General features: G+C 43.6%; 1 protein-coding gene across 1 annotated transcript in view; it reads left to right on the forward strand.

Annotated features, from left to right (window-relative positions):
• The window catches only part of LOC310793228 (uncharacterized protein), a 90,509-nt gene that overhangs the window by 45,983 nt on the left and 16,639 nt on the right, over positions 1–27,887 (forward strand). Inside the window, exons 8-15 of the mRNA XM_083654996.1 lie at positions 128–217; positions 2,223–2,348; positions 2,850–3,011; positions 8,104–8,660; positions 9,053–10,576; positions 13,960–14,530; positions 16,844–16,914; positions 17,087–17,221. Of these exons, the coding sequence (XP_083511122.1) occupies positions 128–217; positions 2,223–2,348; positions 2,850–3,011; positions 8,104–8,660; positions 9,053–10,576; positions 13,960–14,530; positions 16,844–16,914; positions 17,087–17,221 (3,236 nt within the window). The remainder of the gene's footprint in view (positions 1–127; positions 218–2,222; positions 2,349–2,849; positions 3,012–8,103; positions 8,661–9,052; positions 10,577–13,959; positions 14,531–16,843; positions 16,915–17,086; positions 17,222–27,887) is intronic.

A 27,887-nucleotide genomic window follows, 5' to 3' on the forward strand; every position in this document is an offset into this window, starting at 1 on the left:
GATACTATTGCACCCAGAGGGTGCAGTTTCTCCAATAGCGAAACTTGGAAAAGTTGCTGAATGGGGCTTTAACCCCCACAGCACATGCTTCTTTAATATTTCTCCTAATATGTCTCCTTTCCTCTAGGAGTGGTGTTGTAGAGTTTGAGTCTCCACTGAACAAGTTTGTTTCAAGAAAATCCAAGACTTCTACTCACACAAAGGAGGCATTGCCATGGTGAGGCTTTTTAAAACTGAAATCAACACAATAGTTCATTCTCAGGAGTGGATAATGTTCATGCTCCAAGGTATTCATTTGCTCTACATTTGGTCTACACAGGGATTTCTATAAGCGTCGGCTGCCAGCAATTTTGCCGTTTATTAAAACTTTTCCAGCCGACTACTCCCCCCCCCCCCCCAATTAAAGTCACCGTCACTTTAAATATTGAAAACAAGCAGCATCCCCTCCTCTCCTGAAACTCCAGATGAACTCGCTGACAACATCATCACACTGACTGAGACATGTTCCAATGTTTTGATTTTGTGCGACATGCTGTTTGACTTGACATGTTCGTGATATAATGTTGACTGGATAGTCCTCATTTTGAACGGAACGAGGTACAGTACTCCCAAGGTTCGAAATGCATTTGATTGACAAAACAGCAATTATATAACTGCACGTTTGTGATTCAATAGCACTAATTAGTAACGCAACTGTAAACGAGAACGTCTCAACCCATTTGGAAAGCACTCAGAATTGACTACGCCTGGTGGGGGGGGGGTGTTTTAACTGTTTTTGTTGGGACTATATCCTCTGTGCATTTTTTTATGAAACATGACACCGTTTCAGCATATTCTTCCAGGCCTCCTGTGTTGAATTCCCCCCATATCACTTGGTCGAAACAGTCTCTCATGATGTCATCTGATTGGTCTGACCAGCGGTGGGTGGTTCGGTAGGCTGGGGGGTGTTGTTTGAGCTTTTGTTTGTACCTTGGGACAAGCCAGATAGAGGCGTGGTCCGATTTGCCGAATGGGGGGCGGGGTGTTGCTTTGTAGCAACTACGGATGTTTGTGTAGCACTGATCCAATGTGTTTTTTCCTCGTGTGTTGAAATGTATGTTCTGGTGGAGGGTGGGCATTCTTTTTTCAGGTTTGCTCTGTTAAAGTCCCCTGCCACTATCAGCGCCGTTTCTGGCTGTCTTGCCTTCTGTGCGCTGATCGCGTGGTCCAGCTCCCTGAGTGCGTTATTTGTGTTTGCTTGAGGTGGGATATACACAGCTGTGAGGGTGACTGTGGTAAATTCCCTCTGACTGTAGTGAGGTACGCACTGAAGCATCACATACTCCAGGTCTGTTGAGCAATACGTCCCGATATTAGTGCTGTTGGTACTCCAGTTCTTATTAATCATCAAACAAACACCGCCTCCTCTCGTCTTACCGGAACGTTTTGCGTCTCTGTCTCCCCTGTGCACGCTGAACCCAGGTATTGTGATGGCGTGGTCTGCTGTCTCAGGTGAGAGCCAGGTTTCAGTCAGACACATAACGTTGCAGCTCGCTATGTCCTTTTGAAATTATGCTCGTGCTCTTAGTTCGCACATTTTGTTTTCTAGTGACCGCACGGTAGCCAGAAGAACGCTAGGCAAAGGTGGTCTGTTTGCGCGTCTCCTTAGGCGGGCGTTTAATCCTCCTCGCCTCCCTCTTCTCCGTTGCTGTTGTTTGAGTTCAGGGAATTTGGTGAGGTCCGGAGCCAACCAGTCCAGTCCTGGTTGGGGTGATTTCGTGCATTTCTGATGTTTATTAGCGCGTCCCTGTTGTATCTGTACGTGGTGGCGCTGGTGAGACTCCTGTTGTTGATGTCCTCCATTTTTGGCGCGCAGCAAGTGCAAACAATAGTCCCCGCTGCTGTGCTCTTTTTTCCGCAAAATGCAAATACGCTACTATGTGCACTATATAAAAGACATTGATATATACAATGGATATTTACAAAGCGAATAGACGCAACGAAATTATAAACGAAACGAAATTACTCTAAGAAAAAAGCCTATATCCTACGAAGTTTACGGAGCTCTGCAGCTGGTCGCCCTCTCTCCCGGCGCCCCTCAGTGTGCATATTTTACAGGAAGTAGTTTGATAGATACTGTACATAATAATATGATATCAGCAGTTTAATTTGTTGTAATGTATGTGTGTGTGTGTGTGTGTGTGTGTGTGTGTGCTGGCTGGCTGGCTACTATTTCCACCTAGCTCGCCAGTGTATGACCTAGTGGAAAACACTATCTACAGCTACATCAGAGAGACTGACTCAGCCACAGAGAAAACACCCAACAAATGTCAAACACCTGCCCTGGAGGCCCTCCAAAAAACAACAAAGTAAGAATTGACTAAGGCTTTATATACATGCTTATTTTATTTATTTTGTGCTTTCACTAAGGTGACATGAAAGATATAAAATACACATTTCTGTTCCATGTAATAAAACAAAACAAAATAAAAAGTTCAGGGTTCCCACCGTCATGAAACTCCTGGAAAAGTTATGTTTTCGAAAAGTTTTGGGATTTCAGACCTGCCAAACTGCACACATTTTTGTAGCAGGCACGCATTTTGACATCATATCCAAGTTCACGAGTCCAGCCCCAGAGCAGGGAACCGGCTCGCACTTCCCCCCGGACAGCCGCTTCTCGGCCAATGGAAGACAAGCTCCCGCTGGCCAGGAGGACATGCCTGATGTAGTTTGACAGTTATCGAGAGTTGATTTGAGTAAAGTTGTGGACCAGTGATGTCACCTTTTCATACTTTAGAATGTTTAATTTTCCTGGGATATAGCAGAACTTCAGTCATTTGTATATAATTTTGCATATTGCTTATTACCAGGCAGGGGCGTACAGACCCAGCAGTGGCTGCAGTTAGACAAGAGCCTCAACACTCGGCTCATGGGGAAAGTTCAAACAGGCAGCTGCCATTGGAGAAGGGCATCAATGTGGGGGAAAACATGACTACATTTCTACAGAAGCTTCAACAGCCCAAACATCCACGGTGAGTTGAAATAACAACACCACTGATTAATTTGCCATTTAGAGCCCGACCGATATATTGACCCGCCGATATTATCGGCCGATAGCGGCTTACCACAGATATATTGGTATCGGCGTGCACGTTTGCCGATAGACGCCGATATGACCACTTTTTTTACAGACCATATAATGCTGCTGAAGCAATGCTTTGAGTGTCTAATAGCGTCGTTTGTCCAGCAGAGCGCGCCGACTTACTTTGTGGGATGAATCTGATCAGAGCGTGAAACGCAAGCGGAGACAGAAGCAGCAGGCTGTCAGACAGATGTGTTAATGTTGTGGACTAGTGTTCATATCTTCACGGTAAGAACGTTAGTTTGTGAAATATGTAGACTACTGGAAAGTTAATAAACAATGACCCCATCATTTCCCCTTTCAATAATGTTGCCCCTTTGCCTGACAACCGCCATGTCACTCAGTTATCACAAAGCCTAATGTTGTAGTTTGTTAGCACCATACAGCAGCAGATGCTCATGAGTTAAGGCTGAATTATACTCGACCGAGCTCATTGGGGGTGGGGCCCCGCGAGTCTCCGTGCGGACCCCGCGCTGGGGTTGATGCCATTATACTCAGAAAGTGATCAGCATGTATTGTACAATGGTATAATAGTGAGAACAGCCCGTGGAAAAGTCGCAATGAAACGCTATTATGTGCAGTACTGAGTGCGCTTTCACTCTCAAACGACCGCACATCAGCACATGAAGGAATCACCAAACTTGTTTTTACTGAATAGCCGTTTAACTTCTCAGCCCTGATTGCCTACTCTGTGATGCTTTTAATCTCTCTCAATAATGCTCTCAACACAACACATTTAGGGTGAAATGACTAAAAACGAACAGTTGCAAATCAAAGTTTATAGCCTACCACATGGGTCAAGAAATGTGGTGAAAACACAGCTCAGTGTTCAGGGCTCAGTGGCTTGAAAGCGGACATGTTTGGAGAGAAGCCGCGCGCTGCTCGCGCTGTTAGAAAAAAAATCATGCACAAGGCGAGCGCCCGACGGAGCTAGCGAATAACCACGGCCAACAAATTTACGTCATTTGACGCGCCCGGCCTGCGCTCCACCCACGCGCCCTTCACGGCAGGGTGAGCATAATTCAAGCTTTAGCTTCCCCTAACCTAACAAAGCATCACCAGAGCAAATGTTTGCAGCTCATCAGACAACATTGGACTGGATTGAGTCTGTTTTTTACGCTATCTAATGCTATCTTAACTTACCTAATAGGCATGGGTCGGTTTTTTTTTTTTTTTTTTTTTTGTGTACCCCATAAATGACTAATGCGACTGCAGTTGGTGGCGATAATGCACCTCTAAGCTGGTATGCCAACCAGCACTAACACTGAATAAAAATAAGCAGAACCATTTAACTGTAACAACACAGTTTTTATTTCTCATAACTATTCAGCCTAACTTTTCTTCAAACATCAACATAATAAATAAAATAAGACTCTTGCCTATTAGTGCAACTTGAGAAGAGGCTAATACGAAAAATAGTGCAATCAGAATGGATTGGCACTATTTTTTTTATTATTTCGTTTTTTGTTTTTTGTTTTTTCGGGTCACACGTGATCAAACCGGTTTGGACTCGTACACCGAACCGAACCGGTAAAACCGGAAATAGATAACGTCCCCATTATTTTATCTCCGTGAAAACGAGCATATCATAATTTATTTTATTTTTTTTATTTAACCTTTATTTATACAGGGTGTGCCCTTGAGAGCATGCTCTCATTTTCAAGGGAGCCCTGATTACAATATGCACACATACAGTACAGCAGTTACATGAATACAAACAAGAATAGATAAAAGAACAAAATATAAAAGAAGAAATATACAATTATATAAAACATCATAGAAAACAAGAGCATCTGTTGCATAGGGTACCCTCAATGAGCACTCTAAAAGACTCCAAGGGGACTAAGTGGTCTAGTTTTAAAAAGCTCTGGAGTAAGTTCCATTTGTTAGGGGCATAAAAGGAGAATGCAGTCTTTCCTAGCTCAGTCCTTACGCGGGGTACAGATAGACTGATGAGTGATTGAGACCGTGTATGATAGCATGTGTTGTTCAGACTAATGAGTGAAGACAAATAAGAGGGAAGCTTCCCGAGCAAGGCTTTATAAATAAATAGAAGGCAGTGTTGTTCCCTTCGAGCCGACAGGGAGGACCAGCCTACCTTCTCATATAAAATACAACGATGTGTAAGAAATGTATCACCTGTTATAAAACGCAGGGCACTGTGATACACCGCATCAAGCGGCCTCAAAACAGAAGCTGCAGCATGCATATACACGACATCACCATAATCAAAAACAGACATAATTAATGATTGAACAATGGACTTCCTAGTACAGAGTGAGAGGCAGGATTTATTCCTGTATAGAAAACCAATTTTTCCTCTTAACTTCTTAGCGAGATGTTCAACGTGGTTCTGAAAGGACAATTTGGAATCCAGCCAAATACCAAGATATTTATATGAGTCAACAGTTTCAATTTGCACACCATGGAGTGTGCGAATACAGAAACTGTTGATGCCATCAGTGGACCGAGAGAACATCATTGATTTGGTCTTGTCTGAGTTTAAGACAAGTTTATGGATCAGAAGAGACCTTTCAAAGTTAATAAAAGCAGTCTGCAATTTTGCATTGGCTTGTGCTGGGGTGTGACCAAAACAATATAGAATTGTATCGTCGGCATAAAAATGGACGTTACAATCTACAGAGGGGAGTACAATATAATTGATATAAAGAGTAAACAATACTGGACCTGAAATAGATGTCCCCCGAATGTAGCGTTAGCCATTAAATTCCTTGTCAGCTTAGTGGATGTGTGTGTTTTCACATGCACGCTGATGATGGCTTTTAGCCAAAAATACTTTTGTTTTTGTCCACAAAAAATAAGGAGATTATCCTCAAACCGAACAATTCCAGTCATTGCATTTACAAAGTTACCACCGCAAGTTACCATGCACGTTACCATGCAATGCTGGTACCATGTAATGCTGGAAAGTAGATATATAATGTCCCCATTATTTACTCTCCATGAAAACGAGCATATCATAATGTCACCCGAATGTAGCGTTAGCTATTAAATTCCTTGTCAGCTTGGTGGATGTGTGTGTTTTCATGCACGCTGATGATGGCTTCTAGCCAAAAACACGTTAGTTTTTGTCCACAATAAATAAGGAGATTATCCTCAAACAGAACAATTCCAGTCATTGCATTTACAAAGTTACCACCGTCGGCCCTGAACCTGTATAGCAAATAACACGGCTGACGCTGCTGTTCTCAATCTCTCGATTCGGCAGCAACCATGAGTTGTAACCGTTAACGTTATAACATTAGATGACGCATGAGTAGTGCTCGGTTTGTTTTGAGCATGTATTCACACAAAACTGTTTTGTTCAGTACACCCTCAAACCGAACAATTCCAGTCATTGCATTTACAAGGTTTTCCACTGTCGCCCCTGAACCTGTATAGAAAATAACACGGCTGTCAGCTGATTTGGTGTAAAACGCTTGGACTATTATTATCAATCTCGGTCTTGATTCGGCAGCAACCATAACTTGTGACCGTTAACGTTATACAGTAACATTAACAGCCAAATATTGCTGAAGATGACAAGGGGGAGAAGGATTTTTTTTTCTTTTTTAGTCCAATCCATTGAAATACAGGCCCTAAATATGAATAGGAAAATTAATTAGTGAAGATTAAGCTATTTTGAATAGGACGAATCAGCGTGACCTCACTTGCCACCCAGAAATGCGGAACCCCGCAGCATTTAATAGTATGAGTTGTGCCAAACAACGTTAATATCTCAAACTATACATGACATCGCTTATATTTTGACATTCTGAGTGAGAGCAGAAGTAGCTTGAGATGAGTAGAGTTTGATGTATAATATATGCATGTCGTGTTAAAGTTGTGTGAACTGTTGCAGTTTTTTACAAAAAATGTAAACAGAGTTAGCTGGCTAGAGTCAGACACTCAAGCCTCGCATCACTTGGACTCCATAGGGTTCCATTGCTGTTGCCACCCTGTGACGCGGTTTGTTTACCAAAATGCTGCTCGGCTGATCCCTCGTATAGACTATAGAATAGAACACATACACTGCAAATTAGTTTAGTTCCAACTCAAATATAATACAGGGCTTAAAATTAACTTTGCAAACTGGTGGGGGATTCCCCCCTTATGTTCTTCAGATAGGGGGGATTTATAGACTTTGGAGAGGATTTTTTTCAGCCAATACGATAACCGGTAAATATCTGCTTCTCCTGTCCGATAACATACAATAATAATTTCACATTTTTGTCTTTAGGCTACTTAAAGGAGAATTTCTGGTTTTTTCAACCTGGACCCTATTTTCCACACTGTACTGTATGTGTCTAAGGGACTCATCGTGACATATTTTTTTCAAATTGGTCGAGTACTCACCGAGATAGCCTTGTTTACAGCTCGAGCAATGTGCTCAAACAACTACACAGTGTAACTACACAGGGCAATCCCGCACCGCATCGTCAATACACGTTGCGGGATTACTCCTACTTTATAAATTGAAAATATGTGGGAATTTCCAAAAAGATGCGCCAATCTCGCAATCCCGCACCGAATTTTAAGCCCTGTAATATATAATTCAGTTAGTATGACGCTTTTATTTATTTATTTATTACAGATGGCTGAGGGTGGAAGAAGCAAGGTGTTTAAACTAAATATTGTAATTTTAAACTAAAATATCCTGCTTCCAATACATATCTTTGTCACGTGTGATAACCATATTTTTAGGGGTCATTACTGCAAAAAGAATTGTTTAGGTATATATTACGCATATGTAAAGAATATCGGCCGATATATCGGTATCGGAAATTTTTTATTCCATAAAATCGGTATCGGTTTGAAAAATCCCATATCGGTCGGGCTCTACTGCCATGTCTCTGTGATGAAAAATGACCCTACTTGTAACAGCGCTTTACATAATATTACCCTTTGTGTATTTCTGAATTGCCTAAGCTTAGCACTCAACATAGAGCGGTGAATAATCCATTCATCACTCTTCTTTCAAGCCCCATGAAGTCACTGCTTCATCTGGTAAAAGAACCTCCTCCTTGTGAGCCAGAAGATGACTTCCTGATTCTGGATGATGACCCTCCTTTTAGTCTTTCCCTTCACAGCAAGTATATATCCAGACAGAGACAGAGCAAAACTTCCAGCACTGATGAAAAAATATCAGTTGACAAGGGGACAAAGGACAGCCAACCAGAAAAGGCAGGGCCTAGCAAGATGCCATCTAAAGGAAGCAAAGCTGTGGACAAGGCAGAGGAACAAACTAAAGACCGTGCCACCAGTGAATCTGTTAAAAGAAAATCGAGTCTGAAAAAGGAAAAGAAAGCTCCAAAGTGTTCTGAGGTGAAGACTTCAGAGTCTGTAAAAAACAGTAAAGAAAATGGCAAGAAGAGCAGTGTAAAGTTGTTAAAGGTGACCTTAGAAAGGAGTCCGTTATCTGATGCAATAAAAGAGACTCTGTCTGTGGAAACTCTAAAGGAGCAAAACGGTGATGACCATGGAGGTGCTGTAGGCTCATATTCTTCAGGACAACAAGCAGAGCAGAATTTTGGTCCAGGTAAGGTCCTGCTAACATTTAAATCTCTTTCTATGTGTTACTGTTAACACTGAAACATTTGTAATTATAATAATTTTGATCAATATTTGTGAACATAAACAAATACAGTATATAAGGTAGAAGGTAGAAACCAGAAGATTCACGGCCTTCATGAGCTCAGCTCCATTGGCAGTGAAATGCAGAGTGACTTTATGTAATCATACATTATATCATATTAGCTTATTTTAACAACATTGGGCCAAATAAAGTGCTCATATCCACAAAAAAAATCTGTTCATTCACATTGGAAATCTGGCTATCAGAGAAGGTAATGAATGTTCAAAGTCTCAAAAGCAGATGTCAGTGGTATTCTTAATCTCAAATGATAAAGGTATTTTTTTATTGTCTCCTAGCCAAAGAAATCATAGAACCAGAAGTGAAAAGAAAAGTGATATCGAAGGATACAGCAAATGGAAAGGCTAAGCAGACCAAACCCGCAAGTACTGGTGAGGGAAGATCATCTGAGTGGTTGCAGAGCTGCATTCTGAGAATAGACAAAGAGGTTACCACCCCACCTGTGGCCAAGAAGTCAAAGAAGGACCACAAAAAGCCCAAAGCAACGGGCGAAGAGGTTACCACCCCACCTGTGGCCAAGAAGTCAAAGAAGGACCACAAAAAGCCCAAAGCAACGGGCGAAGAGGTTACCACCCCACCTGTGGCCAAGAGGTCAAAGAAGGACCACAAAAAGCCCAAAGCAACAGGCGAAGAGGTTACCACCCCACCTGTGGCCAAGAAGTCAAAGAAGGACCACAAAAAGCCCAAAGCAACGGGCGAAGAGGTTACCACCCCACCTGTGGCCAAGAGGTCAAAGAAGGACCACAAAAAGCCCAAAGCAACGGGTCAAGAGGTTACAATCCCACCCTCAAGTAATGGTGAGGGAAGCTCATCTGAAGCTCACCAGCGGAGTGGGAAAAGGAAAAGGAACAAGCCTGGAGAGTGGTGGCAGATCTCCCCTCTGAGAACAGACGAAGAGGTTACCACCCCACCAGTGGCCAAGAAGTCAAACGAGGACCACAAAAAGCCCAAAGCAACAGGTGAAGAGGTTACCACCCCACCAGTGGCCAAGAAGTCAAACGAGGACCACAAAAAGCCCAAAGCAACAGGTGAAGAGGTTACAATCCCACCCTCAAGTAATGGTGAGGGAAGCTCATCTGAAGCTCACCAGCGGAGTGGGAAAAGGAAAAGGAACAAGCCTGGAGAGTGGTGGCAGATCTCCCCTCTGAGAACAGACGAAGAGGTTACCACCCCACCAGTGGCCAAGAAGTCAAACGAGGACCACAAAAAGCCCAAAGCAACAGGCGAAGAGGTTACCCCCCCACCTGTTGCCAAGAAGTCAAATAAGGACCACAAAAAGCCCAAAGCAACAGGCGAAGAGGTTACCACCCCACCTGTGGCCAAGAAGTCAAAGAAGGACCACAAAAAGCCCAAAGCAACAGGCGAAGAGGTTAACACCCCACCTGTGGCCAAGAAGTCAAAGGAGGACCACAAAAAGCCCAAAGCAACAGGCAAAGAGGTTAACACCCCACCTGTGGCCAAGAAGTCAAAGGAGGACCACAAAAAGCCCAAAGCAACAGGCGAAGAGGTTAACACCCCACCTGTGGCAGAGAAGGTTAGGAAGAAAGGAGATTTGGAGGAAAGACATCAGAATCAGTCTGTCCAGTCACCCATTGAGATCGCAATGCAAAAATCTGGGAAAAAGAAGGCCAGACTGACCAAAAAGAGAACTAATAGGAAAGAAATGCCACAAAAGTCTACACCGGCAGACAACGATTTGATTGAGGATCAGGAGGAGCAGCAACAGCTTCCAGATCAGGATGTGGACCCTGGACTGCTCAGCACTGTGGTCCTTCAGCACAGAGAGCACAGCATCGCCACAGGTAAGGTCAGGGTTTCTTTCCATAGATGGGCTCAGAGTTAATCTTTTATAAAATGGTTTAATTCATTTTCAAGTTATACGTTTGTATACGAGATGCTCTTGGTGGTGGGGGAAATGACAAAAAATGCTCACCAGAGGCAACTTACAGGTGTTTGCGTCCTCGCTTCAGCAGGTCCAAGGACTTGTTTGGGAGAAGGTAAGTAAAAGAAAGAAAGATGGAACGTTTTCGCCGACGTGTTTCAGCCGAGTGGCCTTTGTCAGGGCAGAGTCTGATTGCACAGGTGTGCTGTCAAGAAATAGGAATAGGTGTTTCCGGTTGAAAAAGTAGAATGCAGGATTTTGTTTTTGGCTGGGTGCTGAATGTGTTCCTCCTCCCACAGGCAGGATGGAAAAGATTGGCATAGGTGGGAGCAAATGCCGCCCCATGGCTGTGCTTTTCTGTTGTTTGTAATAATTGTCTTGAAATAGAAAGTTAGAAACACATTATTACTGAAGACCGAGCGGGTGAGGTCAACAACAAAAGCGGTGGGCGGGGAGGTTTCTTCGCTGCCCCCTGAGGAATGTTCCATGCTATGAAGGTCCTCTGTGTTTGTTCAATATTGGTGTACAGTAGGGCTGTCCCGGTGAGTCGACGTAATCGATCACGTCGACTACGTAATTACGTCGACGCACGCTACGTGCCTCGACGCGTCACAATCGTCACAAAACACAAAAGATTGCAGCGATGGCCGGAGAAAGTAGTAGACGCATGGCTGTCTTGGCTGATCCACAAACTATGGCAACAACCATAGGCGATGCAGCTAAAACTATATATATATATACATATAATATATATGTATATTAGCATTAACATGGAACGTGTTTCTGATAGTGGTAGTCACTTACCATTGACTTAGCGTAGTTTCTAAACCATCACTGTCATGTTGAAAGTAATTTCTGCACCGCAGCAAACAACATTACACCATTTAACGGTGTTATTCGGCCGTTTAATGTTAACGTACATGTTTCCGTTTGCTTTCACGGCTAAAGGCCACAACAGACTTGTCCGTCCGCCTCGATTTGGAGCCGTCTCGCCGTCTGCCGGCGCCAGCAAGCCCTACATGCTAGGACGTCACTACACCCTCCCTCCTCCTGTGGAAGCTCCGTGGGAAAATGGTGGCGATTGAGTGCCAGGCAGTCTGAATGAAATTGAATGTAACGTTCCCAATTCTATGTACCGGTATTAAATTCTAAAAAACGACCATCAACATTTGGGAAGGCTAAGCCACACAACTAGTTCGTTATAATCTAACGTCATGCTTCGAAGCCGACTTTACGACGATGAGGACGGTAAGGACTCAATCACATCAGGTCTCCGCTGACTACCTCGGAGATCTCTGTTACAGGCCCAAGGCAACGGCCAATCACAACTCTCGTGCAGCTGACGTCACGCACGTATCGTTGCCACTGAGTTACATTTTGGAGCAGCCCCCGTCAGCCGACGCCGCCCCCTCCCCGCATGACGGCGTCCACCCGCCGTCATACGGGGAGGGCAGGGCGAGGCTCTGACGGACGAGTCTGTTGTGGCCTTAACATGTAGAAAATTGATTAAACTAACATTACAGACCATTGTTAGTCTTTTGCTGCTCACGTTAATTTACTGCATGCATCATTTAACACTAACAGTGCTATTCAGCTGTTTACATTCTTCTGTTTGCATTCACGGCCATGTAAGATGAGATCAAAACTAACGTTACAGACCATTGTTACAGTCTCTGACTGTTAGTCTGTAAATCGTTTGTATTATTTATTTCCTTACCCCCACACTGATGCAAACATACATTTGGCTGAGTTAGCTGCACAATGCACATTACTCCAGTGATTAAATAAATCCATGTCCTGTAAAAATACTGATCCTCCTCAGTTTAGGGAAAGGGTTCACACATACAGTGATGAATCATGATGATGATAAATTTAATCTATGTGTCAGGTGGTCCAGTATTTTCGTGATGAGAGCAGGCAACTGACAAATAGGCAGGCACTATCTATTATAATAATAAGATTAATATTAATAATAATAATAATTAATATGATCATATCAATGATATGGTCATATGAATTATGAGATGGTTAAATAAAATACTGAAATTGAGAAGTTTTTGGTTATTTGTTTTGGGTAAATTTATTGTTATATAATAAAAAAATTAAATACAAAATAATCGTTGGATTAATCGACTAATCGAAAAAATAATTGTTAGATTAATCGATAAGAAAATAATCGTTTGGGACAGCCCTAGTGTACAGAGATTCTACTTAAAATGTGGCCAGGAAGTCAACCGTTTTGAGGGAGTCTATTTAAGTAATGGGACCAGGGGTTCGATAAAGTAATCTATATATTGGGAGGCTGGTTCTGTGAGGGAGCCATTAGCTGAGATGATTGGCCTGCTGGGGGGTTGTCCTTGGGTGCCTTGTGCACCTTACGCAGAAGGTAGAAGGCAGTGGTGGTGGGATGTTCACAATGTAAAAATTCAAACTTATTTACGGAGATCCATCCCTCTTCTTTAGCCTGACTGAGGAACCTGTGGAAATCTGTTTTCATGGATGTGAGAGGACTCGCTGTGAGTTTCTGGTAGTAGCTGGCGGTGTGCCTCTGATATTTTCTCTTTGTCCAGCACCACAATTGCACCGCCTTATGATGATGCTATCGTTGTTGGCAAGATCATCTGGTAGAACACATCCTTTATATGTTTTTATGAAAAGCGCTATACAAATAAAGATTAATTATTGGGGCGAGGGGGGGGGGGGGGGTGTTTTAGTGAATAGATTTTCAATTTCATAATCAACCTTTTTGGTGAAAGTGAGTAGTGTGGCGGCATTACATAACAGGCTGAAGGTGGATTTACGTTTAAAAAGTGTCACTGTTGGTGTGGATCTAACACTGGTGGGTCTAGTCTCCTGCAGGCCTGAGAGGCATACCACAGGATTACAAACGTATTATTTTTCAACCGGAAGCACCTACCCCTATTTCTTGACAGCACACCTATGCAATCAGACTGCCCTGACAAAGGCCACTCAGCTGGAATGCGTCGGCGAAAATGTTTTTTTCTACCTTTCCTGCTTTTACGAACTTTCTCCCAAACAAGTGTGCCTTGGACCTGCTGAAGGGACCACGCAAACACCAGTAAGTGGCCTCTGGTGCCTCTTTTTTGTCGTTCCCCCACCCCCACCAAGAGCATGTTTACATTTTTGACACACTGAGCACACCAGCTTTTTTGTTTTGTTTTATCTTTTTAGCTAGGTACAAATATTCTCACTGTTATAAACACAGATCCACAGATATATTTATAAAGATGCAATAGCAATGTTTACATCATATTAAAATCCTCAATGTGTGATATTTCACAGGGGAAATGATTTTTGACACAGTATACGATCACAGCAGTCTACCAGAGAAACGGAGGAGGAAGCCTGTCGGTAGCTGGTGGAACCCTAAAGAAACCTCTGAGGATGTGGAGAGAATCTCCTCACAACCTAAAAACTACAATCCCAAGAGCCACAAAACTCACAAGGGAAGGGGAATGCAGCTTAAACGACGGAAATCCACTGCACTCGGAACCCCCAGAAACGGCAATATGGTTGTCTTGCCAACGCCACAGGGGGGAGCTCCTGAGCCCCTACTGACACAGAAAACATTTCCATCTCCAAAGACTATCAAGCGCTCTTTGGCCACATTTAAGGGCATTTTCAGCTCAGGCGCAGAGACCACTGCTGTGGCCAGCGGCTCATCTGACACATGCCAGAGGATCATGCCTAAGAAATTGTTTCCTGACCAGGAGGTGCAGTCTGGTCCAAGGAGCAATGTCACTGCTGAGGAGCCTGTACAAGATCCCGCCACTGACCACATCGAGCTCAACGAGACGGACGGTGCAGAATCTAGGATGGGGCCTTCCAACCATGAGATCATACAGGATAGCACGTAAGAAACTAAATGGTGCCACTCTGAAGGCCCGCTCATATCTAGAACTATAAAAAGATTTAAATCTTAAAGTCGAAATGAACCCAACGGAGCCCAAGTGTGGTGTGGGTCGGTGTCCGTTTTAGACTGAAAACATAACTTGTCTGAGATGACAGGTTGAGAGGTGGGTCATAGTAGCATGTCGATGATTTTATTTGACAATTCTGGGGACTGGATTGGGCTTTGGCAAATCCTGGCGTGTTCCGCCCCCCAAATCGAGTGGGATACAGCGTGTTGTGGCACTCTCCTCGGGAAGAGCCTGGTGACACGAGGTTAGTGGCTGAGTGGAGCTCGGCGCGCCGCAGGCAGCCAGCTGCCTTTGTGTTGCGGAGCGGAGAGTGCAGCCCATCGGCCTGGAATCTCCGAGGGGCTACCTCTGACAACCAGGCTCTGAGGCGCACGCCAGTTATTGCGGTAAATGCAATATTCCTGGAATGCGAGTTTAAGAGCCAGTTACATTTCTTTGCATTCTTAGACATTACCGTTTGCTTTATTTTGTATGTTTCATACAATTGGCCAAGTTAGTAGTTAGTTAATGGGATAGAAATTCTGCCAGATTACAGGCACTAGGAGCCATTTTCTCCTTCATTAGGAAGAGAAAATGATCCTGAAATGATTGACAGCTGCCATGTCGTGATATGATTGGTTGAAATGGGGTAGAAATTTGATAGTACTATGTGATGTCAGCAAACTGTAGATTACTGTTATGAATGAAATCTTGAAAAATTAACTTTTGATGTGAAAAAGTGTGAAAAACGAAATAAATTAGATTTTTGTCCTTTTTTTGGCATACATTATTAAATAGGTGCACTGAATACCTAGGTATTTGAACTAAAATAAAATAAGTCATTTTTGGGTTCAGCTCGACTTTAAGTAGCATGGAACATTTATGTTCCCAATACAACGGTAACTATAAAAACATCTAAAACGATAACTATTTTTGGTTCGATCTCAGAGTGTTTTGTTTTTGGGACTGCTGAGACAAGGTTAAAACATTTTCAGCCAAAGTTCTAAGAAGGGGAGCAGAGAATTTGGCAGCTCACTGCAGCGAAGGCTTTGTTTGCCTTTGCTCAAATAGGTCGTCTTGCAGAAGAGACATCAAATTGTTTTACTCAAAACTTGTCTTCAGAGCAAGACAGCTTCTGTAACAGAACAGTTGATGCTCCTGGCTCCTTTCTCCTTTGCAGCAATTCCTGAATTCAAATCCTACAACTCTAATGCGCTGTTTACACAGCAACGCTCCCTGCATAAAATGGCAAACTTTTTTAGTGTTGGTGCCTTCCTTTTACACGGTGACGGCATTATTGGTGCCTGAAAACGCAAAAAAGTGAAAACAGGTCCCAGAGTGGAATTCTTGATAACGCTGCCCCTTACTGTTGCTGTGTAAAGTGGAGAAACGCAATTCAAGTGATGACACAGCCCCCCTTCGCCATGGAAGACAATGGTAGGCAATAGGAGCATTGAACTAGCCCAATACTATACAGCCTCATGGCACAGGCACAATGAGTCGCATTGACATTCAACAAACGTGATAACGATTTGCTAAAAACACATAATGCCCGCTACTAATGTTGCACGTAGCCTATTAATCACTGTCTACTAATGTTGCACGTAGCCTATTAATCACTGTCTACTAATGTTGCACGTAGCCTATTAATCACTGTCTACTAATGTTGCACGTAGCCTATTAATCACTGTCTACTAATGTTGCACGTAGCCTATTAATCACTGTCTCCCACATTGAATAATTGAAGACAACTCACCGCAATGCATTTCCTCAAGTGAAGTGTGCTGCAAAGAAAACAGGTCTTTTTTATGTTGCTTTACTGGGTTTTTATATTTTATAACTGGGTAAATAAAAACCAGGGCTGTCGACACTACGTGTTAAAATTGTCTTTTGTCTGTGTTCTATATGTCTTCTGTGTATTTCGGATCACTTGATGCTTTTGCGGCTTCAGTCTGCACGCAAATCATTATCACAAACGCTGTGTATGAATGCGAAATAAAAGGTGAGAATGCAACGCTAGTTTGCCGTTTTATGCAGAGACGGTCGTCGTCTAAACATGGCCTCCCGAGAAGCGAGTCAGGAATAATTATTTATTTTGGTATGAAAAGTCGTGCGGCCAAATAAAACTATATTGTTTATGTGTAAATGCTTGAGCAAGAATATATCATTACTGTTTATCTTTATAGTTATCGTTCTAGAAATGAGCCTTTTAACCTTTTTAATTTTTTTAATTAATTGTTTTAATTTTTTTGCTTGCTTTTTGGCAGATTGAATGACCTCAGAAGTGGGCCATCCTCCATGATTGAGCAGGACAATTATGAGGAAAATGAGGATTGCCGTATGTTTTAATATTCTGCGTATTCATGAACCATGCCCTAGCCTAAAAATATAAAAGATTTGCTTTGAGTAAAGTTTGATACATTTGTAGACAGTGTATTCTCTGACCCATCCTAATACATTTCATATGTGTAATAATGTAATTCTTCTATCTTTACTATTTGTCTGTTCAGCTCTTCCATCCTCCAGAAACAACCATGTGCTGTGGGAATCAGACATGTGTGGTCTTCCTCTGAGACCGCTGGTTTTGCAGCCTGAGGATAAGGCCAGCATGATTGAGTGGGTTGATGGTCGGTGGCTTGCAGACGGTAAGAAAAACGTAACTTAACTCACATACCAAAACAAAAGAGTACTCTATAGAGCAGTGGTTCTGGTTCTCAAACTTTTTCACGTTAAGGACCCTTAAACTGGCACAAGTTAGCTTTAGCTGCACTTTAAGACTGACTCCCCCTCCCTGTTTTTAAAGTTGAGCTGAACCCAAAAATGATTTTTTTGTTCATTTTAGTTCAAATACTTGGGTATCCAGTGCACCTATTTATTAATGTATGAAAAATAATAATCACAAAAATCAAATTTCTTTAGATTTTCACACTTTTTCACATCAAAAGTTCATTTTTCAAGATTTCATTCATAACAGTAATCTACAGTTTGCTGACGTCACATAGTACTGTCAAATCTCTACCCCATTTCATCCAATTTTGATTTGATTTGATTTGATCATCTTTATTTTGAACTTGCAGATAAAACAAAAAAATAAAAACATATCAATGAAAGCCATGATATAAAAATTAATCAACTAAATAAAATAAAAATAACAATTAAAAAGAAAATGCAATCATTGATCAACATGTTCAAAAAGGAGTAGGAAGAAGTAAAGACTTATATACTCCTACCCCCTTCTTATAACATCAATATCCAAGTATAAATGTATATCATAATTTCTATGATTTCTTAACTATATCACTATCTGTATATAACATTATATAATCCATAAAATATAAATATATTTTCTATCTATCTACCTATCTACTATATATCTATAAATAATACTTATTAATAATACACTCATAACTATACCCATACAATACCGTGTATGAATTTGGCATCATATAGACAATCTACTCTGATCACTAAATTACTTAAATAAAATATAAAATAAAAAATAAAAATATAATCAACATAACCCTTCCTCAACTCTATACCCCCTAAGTATGTTTCTTTTATACACCCTTTTAAACTGTACCATGTTGGTGCTTTGTTTGAGTTCCAACTCCAGACGATTCCATAAATTTACCCCACAGATTGAGATGCACTGACTTTTCAAGGTAGTGTGAATAAGTAGTTTCTTTAAATTGAGCTCCCCTCTTAAATTGTAACCTCCCTCTCTGTCAGAGAACATCTTCTGTATATTCCCCGGCAGTTCATTGTTTCTGGCTTTAAACATGATTTGAGCTGTTTTGAAATTTACCATATCCATTAACTTCAGTGTATTTAAGTGTAAAAAAAGAGAGTTTGTATGTTCCCGATATGCTACATTGTTGACAATCCTTATTGCTCTCTTTTGTAGTATTACCAATGGTTGTAAATTACTCTTGTATGTATTACCCCAGATCTCCACACAATAGTTAAGATACGGCACAATCAGTGAACAATACAAAGTGAACAATGCTCTTTGATTTAGAGTGTGTCTTGTTTTTCCCAGTATCGAAACGCTTCTTGCCAGCTTGGCTCTTATATATGAAATATGGGGTTTCCAGCTGATTTTGTGGTCTAGCATCACACCAAGAAATTTTATTTTGTCTACTCTTTCTATTTTTATATTATCTATCATCACATTTAGTTGTGTGTCTATTTTTTTATTTCCAAAAAACATGATCTTTGTTTTGTTCAAATTTAATGACAGTTTGTTTCTATCAAACCACTGTTTCAATTTATTCATTTCTGAAGTGATCACCTTCAAAAGCAGCTGCAGATTATCCCCAGAACAGAAAATATTAGTGTCGTCGGCAAACAAAACAAATTTCAAAATATTTGACACCCTGCAGATATCATTTATATAAGTATGAATAGTTTGGGGCCCAAAATTGAGCCCTGAGGGACCCCACACATGATGTCCAATAGAGTTGACTTGTACTCACCTAACTTTACAAACTGCTGCCTGCCCATCAAGTAGCTTCTCATCCAATTTAGCCCTACCCCTCTAATACCATACCTTTCCAATTTATCTAATAATATCTCACGATTAATAGTATCAAAGGCTTTCTTTAAATCTATAAATATTCCTATTGCATATTTTTTATTATCTATACAATTAGTGATCTCTTCAATTAATTCCATTAACTCATTCAGGGCCAGTTTAGGACTGCCAATATTTAGCACAGGCCAAAGATTTTCATAATTGTTGGTCATCTTTCAAGACCCACAGTAAATTATCTATTAGCACCAGAGTGATTTGCAATACCTCAAAATGAAGATGTACGTCTCTGGGTTCACCAGGAAAAAAAAAGTGAGCTTTTAGCATGTTCTGTACTCTACTTATAGCCATTTATATACACCCTGTTTTCCCCCAGAAGGTCTCCCAGAGAAAATAAACAGGAGAAAAGGCAATTTTTGTAAAAGGGCACAATCTCAGGCATAACTCACTCTCAATTCTTTTATTTTGAACTGTATTGACATCAGACATGTAAATATTATTCGTTAGGACACAAATGACAAAATATATATATATATATATATATATACACATGAAGTGCTTTTTTTTTACATTCAACAATACAGTTTACTCGGTGTGAGTGTGCAGACAGACAGACAGACAGACAGACAGACACACACACACACACACACACACACACACACACGATCCCCCTTTTAGATTTCTAACCCCACATAGGATAAGCAATAACCACGCCCTGTGGCGCTGGGATTGGCCAGGAGCAACACTGGAGGGCACGCAGCCCAGCGATTTCATGAACCAACTGAAGAGCTCTTGAGAAGGACAGCGGGCTGCTGTGACTGCCTTCTGCCCGCTGCTGCCTAGCTGTTCCTGTGTTTATTTTGATTTGTTCTGGTACACCCGTCCTCGTCCATGTCTCCCTGTCATATCCTCTCGCTATTTGATCGTTCCCGTTTTCCCCTCGGCTATTCAACACGTCCTCACCGCCCTCGCAAACTGATCGATCATTTCCTCATTCCTCCGATGATCAAACACATCTCTTGATTACTTTCTCCCGTTTTCTCCTGGCTGGCACAGAGGAAGGCGACTCCAGCTCGTGCAGCGCGCCGAGGGCGTTTCAATGGTGTTTCTCCTGTCTGCACAAGGAAGCGTTTCTGCTTTTCCTCTTGCTCAATTTCAAAACAACAGCTGCGGTATGTGTTTGATCGCGTGCTGTCGGCTACCCTTTGAAGGCAGGGACCTGTGTCTGTGTCACAGGCTGAGCAAGTGTTTGCTGCAGGCGCTGCACCAATAAAAACAAAAACACGTCAAACACGTCATTGGCGGGGAGGGCTATTTCTGATAACACGTCAAAGACGTCATTGGCGGTGAATGAGTTAATGCTAAAGATGTACTTCTTTTTTCTCTGAAGCCATATTGACTGTCAGTCAGCGGTTTCTGTTCCTCAATGAATGTGTCCAGTCTTGTATTGAATAATTTTTCTAAAATCTTAGAAAACTGAGGAAGCAGTGAAACAGGCCTGTAATTTGTAAAGTGGTGTCTATCCCCAGTTTTATATAACGGTATAATTTTTGCTATTTTCATTTTACTTGGGAATTTGCCAGTTTGGAAGGACAAGTTGCAGATGTGAGTTAGTGGTTTTGAAATTCCATCAATGACTTTCTTGACTATTGTCATATCGATGTCATTACAGTCAGTCGAGATTTTGTTCTTGAATTTGCTTACAGTGTCCATAACTTCTTTTTCTTCTACCGCTGTAAGAAATAGTGAACTTGGATTCATATCGAAGTTGTGGAATTCAACACCTTCCCTTGTTGTATCTGACTTGATTTGGTTAGCCAAATCAAGCCAAAGAATTTATTAAAACCACTAGCCACATCCTCCATATTATTTAAGGTCTTATCATTATCTATAAAGTGTGAAGGGTAACTAGAGCCTCTAAATCCGTTTCTAATAATACTATTCAATACACTCCATAAACCTTTAATATTGTTCTTATTATTATCCAGTAATTTATTATAATAATCTTTCTTACATGTTCTCATAATATTAGTTAACTTATTTTTATATTTTTTATATTTATTTTCAGTCTCTATATTTCTATGCTTTATGAAATCTCTGTATAGTGTATTTTTCTTTTTGCAAGCATTTTGTAGTCCCTTAGTTAACCATGGACTATCATTGTATTTTTGCTTTCTATTGTATTTTTTAATAGGACAATATTTATCATATAATAATTGGAATATATTTAAAAATTAGTCATATGCTAAATCTATTTCAATCATGAGAGGCCAGTTGGTAGGATTTAACAAACTTTATTTAGCAATCGGCATGCATGGCAAATACTTTGGCGCATGACTCCATTAGCCAGTGGCGCTGCTCTTGAGGCAAGAGGAGGGCATCTGCTTAGGCTAGGAGATCCCCCCCCCCGTGGGGGATCAGGAGTCACGACTCGTTGGTGGCGGACTGGGGAGGTGGGTGGGGCAAAACAACGCTCCGGAGGACGGCTCAAGGGAGATGGACTGCCGTGAAGCTGCTGCTGTTATGATCGGCCAGAGAGAGAGAGGTGACGTAGAACCCTTGCTATATATATGAGAATTAACTGACGTCATATCTGACGTCATTACGGACGTCATACTAAGACTTTGACTGACCACGTCATACTAGAACTTGACTGACGTCAGGGGTGATCGGATTAGATTATGCACGAATGGCCTTCTGCTTGAAATATGGTCTAGAGACCTCACTTCAATCATGAGAGGCCAGTTGGTAGGATTTAACAAACTTTATTTAGCAATCGGCATGCATGGCAAATACTTTGGCGCATGACTCCATTAGCCAGTGGCGCTGCTCTTGAGGCAAGAGGAGGGCATCTGCTTAGGCTAGGAGATCCCCCAAAAGGAAGATCTGATTACCGGAGGTTAATTGAGATCTGCGGGCACCGGTAGTTGATTGTACTTTTCTGGCCTTCGACCTTTTTAACGACTTATGGCTACTTGTGGCTGGCGCTTCCCAACTCGGTCGGGCCTTCGATCTTGACCCCCCTACTTGCGTTGCGGCTGGCGCTTCCCAGCTCGGTCGGGCCTTGCGCGCCGCACGACTTGGCCTTCTGACTGACCCTGACTCTCTCTCTCGACTCTCTCTCCCCCAAAAATGATCCGGGAGATTTACCGCGCCTACTGGGCGCTAGAGCTGCAACTATCGATTATTTTAGTAATCGAGTATTCTACCGAATAATCCATAGATTAATCGAGTAATCGGATAAGAACCCTTTTTTGTGTTTTCAAAGGCTTATCGTAACTATACACCAAAAAATAAGATAAATCTCTTCAAATAAACAACTACATTAGTTTCTTTCTTAGAAAAAACAACATTTTTATTTTTAAATTGCATAGAACTGGCAGTGTCATCTTTTCAACCTGACGTTTGAGTTCTTCCAGTGTACAGCAACCGTTAAATAATATGAATGAATGGCTTACTAGCTAGTTTACATCGTTCATTTACCTTACAGCTGCATGAGGCAACTTCACACATTGCTGCTTCCAAATGGCAGCGGGAGATAACTGAAACATTTGAACTATAAGACCCAGAAATCCTGTAATGTGATGTCAGTAAACTGTGCACAAGCACGCTGGTCGCTGTATGATAGCTTCACAACAAAGGAAAATGGAAGAGTACACACATTAGTGGTTTATATTGGAACACTTTCAAACTTGCATGCAAAAAGGGGGAAACCACAACCAAGTTAAATTGTAGAAAACTGTATTTATTAACTCAAGGTAATTGCACATATTTACTGCTTTAGTTTTAACATGAACCCAACCAGTGCTTTTTTTTCTTTTTTCTGTCATTATTGAGCGAGGTGACGTAATCTGGGCCTTGCCTTGTTAAGCAGTGCCTAAAAAATAAAATAAATAAAAATAAATGTCTCTACACATACTGGTGTGTATTAAACTAGTGTCTTCTTCAGCTCAAGTCCAAGTCAAGTCCCAAGACTTTGAGGGCTGATTTTTTTTATATATAAAATATTGAAAAAAAAAATCCAAGTCCCTCACAACACTCTCTCTCCTTCACTGCCTACTTCCTTTAGCCCTTCACCACTTCACTTCCTCTCTCCTTCACTGCCTACTTCCTTTAACCCTTCACCACTTCACTTCCTCTCTCCTTCACTGCCTACTTCCTTTAGCCCTTCACCACTTCACTTCCTCTCTCCTTCACTGCCTACTTCCTTTAACCCTTCACCACTTCACTTCCTCTCTCCTTCACTGCCTACTTCCTTTAACCCTTCACCACTTCACTTCCTCTCTCCTTCACTGCCTACATAACCTCTTCAATCCACTCTGCAATATGTGCACCCGTGTGTCTCTCTTCAAGGGGCATGGTTGTAAGGCAGTGGGACTCCATTTCCCAATCCTCTCTCAGAAAGTGACACGTCACCCCCATATAGGCCTCTGTCGCTACACTTGTCCAAATGTCAGTAGTGAGTGCCAGCATGTTTGGCGTCTTAAGCCTCTCGATCAACTTGCCTTTGACCTCCTCATACTTTTTCTCCATCTTATTCGTGAAGAAGGTCCTTGAGGGAAGTGTGTAGTTCGGGTTGAAACTCGAAATCATCTTTCTGAATCCTTTATCTTCCACCATGGACAGAGGGCGCATGTCTGTCACAATCATATTCAAAATGCTATTGCTGAACTCAGCTGCTTGTTCACTTGAACATGATGGACCCGTCCTTATAAAGCTGTCCATTGTACGCTGTGATCCGCTGAAAAAGAGGTGAAATAATAATTAATATTGATATTTATTAGGTAAGTTCATAACAAAACTGGAGAATGTGCATTTACACACCCTAGACCTGTTGCCTATTATTGACACAAATATCAGAATAGCAAGATAACAGGTCAGGTGGTGTAATAATTGGAGCCTAAAATGCACCAATTAAATAGTTGTTTGCAATCATCATGAGAAGAGTCGACCGGTCTAGGGTGTGTAAATGTACATTCTCCACATACACACTCTTTCTCTCTCACACACACACACTCACTCTCTCTCTCTCACACACCAACAGGCTAGTGTGATCACACACACACACACACACACACACACACACACACACACAACGCTGTTAAATTAGCTGCTAACGTTAGGTTAACGTTAGGTTGAGCTTTGTATTTCTCACAGAAAATGGCAAGCCACATCAAAAAAATGCAGCGTGAATGCAGTTACTAATAGTCATATTGGCAACGTGGCAAGCCAGCAGCACAACGTCTTAATATCAAGTAGCAATCATTAGCATACATTTACATTAGCGTTGTGTATAGTTAACGTTACGTTACCTTGCTCCGCTCGACGTAGATGCGCTGGTGGATGCGTAGACTGGATGTTTACGGTTCAGGTGCTGAAGCATTGACGAGGTACTGTTGTGATATGCAAGGATCGTCTTACAGTACTTGCACACCACTGAGTTCGTGTCCTTTTTCAGCGTGAAATGATCCCACACTTTAGACAGTTTCGGTCGCTTTTTCGGCCCTGGTTCTTCCCTTCCCGGCTCCTCCTGTCTGCTTTCTCCGTCGCCTCGTTCCATTTTGCGGGGTGCGCTCGCTAGTCGCTATAGCTGCTCTCTGGTCTGTCTGTGTCCTCACGTGTTTACACAGGAAGAGCGCTGTGCCACACCAGTAAGCGTCCGTGAGAAACAGTCTCTCTAAATGCCGTGTCGAGGCGAATCATTTTGGCCTCGATCAATTTAATTATTCGAGTTATTCGAGGTACTCGAGGAATCGCGACAGCTCTACTGGGCGCTGTGCTTTTCGGGGAGCCACCACCAACGAGACATTTTGGCACGGAGCCCGGGACACTGTTTGTTGCCATGCTCGCCGATTGAGGAAGGAGGGTTCTTTGGGCCACGGTATGGCCGCCTGCTCCGGGCGGGTGTAGCTGGAGAGCTGATGAAGACCAGCTGGAGCGTCCGCTTGAGGTGCTGGATGACTTAGGGGTTGGTGACTTAGTGACTTAGGGGTTCCCAACTTGGCCTGGGTGACTTAGTGATTTCCCGACTGGGCGCTGGACTTGGATGACTTAGGGGTTGGTGACCCAACTTGGCCTGGGTGACTTAGTGGCTTCCCAACTTGGCGCTGGGGCCAGTCTGAGGCCTGAGCCTGATGTAGCGAGCCATGGGGAGTAGATTGTTTCCAGGAGTTAGGATGACTTAGGGGATGGCTTAGGGGTTGGTGACTTAGTGGCTTAGGGGAAGACTTAGGGGTTGGTGACTTAGTGGCTTAGGGGATGACTTAGGGGTTGGTGACTTAGTGGCTTAGGGGGTGACTTAGTGGCTTGGGGGATGACTTAGGGGTTGGTGACTTGGTGGCTTAGGGGTTGGTGACTTAGTGGCTTAGGGGGTGACTTAGGGGTTGGTGACTTGGTGGCTTAGGGGTTGGTGACTTAGTGGCTTAGGGGGTGACTTAGGGGTTGGTGACTTAGTGGCTTGGGGGATGCCTTAGGGGTTGGTGACTTGGTGGCTTAGGGGATGGCTTAGGGGTTGGTGACTTAGTCGCTTAGGGGGGTTGGTGACTTAGTGGCTTAGGGGATGACTTAGGGGTTGGTGACTTAGTGGCTTAGGGGTGACTTAGGGGTTGGTGACTTAGTGGCTTAGGGGATGACTTAGGGGTTGGTGGCTTAGGGGATGGCTTAGGGGTTGGTGGCTTAGGGGATGACTTAGGGCTTGGTGACTTAGTGGCTTAGGGGATGACTTAGGGGTTGGTGACTTAGTGGCTTAGGGGGTGACTTAGGGGTTGGTGACTTAGTGGCTTGGGGGATGACTTAGGGGTTGGTGACTTGGTGGCTTAGGGGTTGGTGACTTAGTGGCTTAGGGGTTCCCAACTTGGCCTCGGTGACTTAGTGAATTCCCGACTTGGCGCTGGACTTGGATGACTTAGGGTTGGTGACTTAGTGGCTTAGGGGATGACTTAGGGGTTGGTGACTTAGTGGCTTAGGGGATGACTTAGGGGTTGGTGACTTGGTGGCTTAGGGGATGACTTAGGGGTTGGTGACTTAGTGGCTTAGGGGTTCCCGGCTTGGCCTCGGTGACTTAGTGCTGAACCGAATTGTACGATGAGGGGTCCGGAATCCGGATCCGGATCTTCCCCCCAGTGGGTTTTTTTTTTTTTTTTCTTTCTTTTTTTTCCTTAGTTGTGTTATTACTATTGTTATTAGTGGGCGTTTAATGATAGGATGATCGGATCACAGACCAGGTAGATTGTCAATCAACTCGCTTTATTTAATCAAACACAAGGGACACCTACAGTACATGTGGTGTTTTCAAAGCAATGTAAATCAATATTTCTTGTTTGGTGGGGGGCGGGTCCTTTGCGGGCAGCGGGAGCGGGGGTGGGCGTCCCCGCAGGTGCTACATGCGTGCAGGAAATTACATTTGGGATATGTGCACACGTTTTCATTGAAATATCTGCAAAGGTAGTCGGGGTTATGGGCATGCACCTGGGAGGACCCGCTGGTGTCGGGCGCCCAGGAGGGGGCGGGGGTGGGGGCGGCGCCGGACTGAAAGGCCGCCTTTGGGCAGAATTGTGCAGAGTGCCCCGGTTCGCCGCACGAGTAGCAGGTGTTCACCGGCCGCCCGCTAACCAGCGACGTGAAGATCTGCATGTCCATAATGGACCAGTTAAGCCGCGTATTAGCCCGGGTGATCATCAGGGCGGCTTTAGCGGAGAATGCTTTATGATACTGGTAGAATAATTTACCGTGGTTGGAGTAGAGGTCCACTATTAGCGCTATATATATATCTAGCTCGTAGCGGCGCTCTGGGTACACCTCACAGATCACGTCGCGGTAGACGCCGAACGTGTTCAGGAAGTCACATAGGGAAAGGTCTTTGGGCAGGCGGGGGTCGGACGACTTTAAATAGACAGGGCCATCTGGGTCACCCGCGACCTTCCTTTTGCACTCGGGGGATGGCAGGAGTATGCTAACTAAGTTAATGTCTCTGCCCTTCAAAATCTGGGACCTCAATCTGGGAGACACATTGGCACAGGGAGAAACAAAAGGCATACCAAATGAGATGGCGGGCGTGGCGGACGCCAGAGTGTTCATCTGGGCGGGTTGGGCGGTGGTGAGGAGCACGTCGGCCTGCTGCGTGGGCGGGGGCAGGATCGGCTGCTGCGCCGGCTGGGCTGCGGCGAACGTGGGGGGAAAGGGGGGGGGGGGGGTTTCCAGGGCCCTCAGACGAGCATCTACTGATCTGCTAGCATCTAGCAGGGACAGCAGAATGGCTCTTGACGACCCCTGTCGGCTCGGCGGAGCTGCGAATGGGGCCGTTTCCGCTTCCGGGGCGGCAGCCTGGAGGTCAGTGCGACCAGGAAGGACATGGCGTCTCGCGGTGGCCCCGCGGCCTGTATTTCCCCGGCGTCTCCCCGCTCTCGGAGCGGCTGCCTCTGCTGATCTTCGTCCGCGGCCTCTCGCACGTCCACGCCGAGCGGCCTCCCCCTCCGGCACGCTCGCACGCGTTCTTGGGCGTCCGGGCGCACGCGGCACTTCGTCATCTGCTCTCCTTCCATGGGCCGTCGCAGTGGCGCGCCCCGTGCCACGCCCCGTGCCACGGGAACGCGCGCCGGGCCTTTTCTTCGTGGCTGCGTTGGCGGCCTGTGGTCCGGCCGCTTCGCCAACGTCTTCATCAGACGTCTCGGAAAGCAAGTACGCCGCCGTGGCCGATCTGGAACGGGGTCTCGTTGGCTAAGCTGTCGTCGCTGTCCATGGACTGCTCTGGCTCGGAGCTCGACATGCCAGAAATGGAGTGG

The sequence above is a fragment of the Poromitra crassiceps genome, assembly GCF_964638095.1.
Source record: "Poromitra crassiceps genome assembly, chromosome: 2".
NCBI lineage: Eukaryota > Metazoa > Chordata > Actinopteri > Beryciformes > Melamphaidae > Poromitra > Poromitra crassiceps.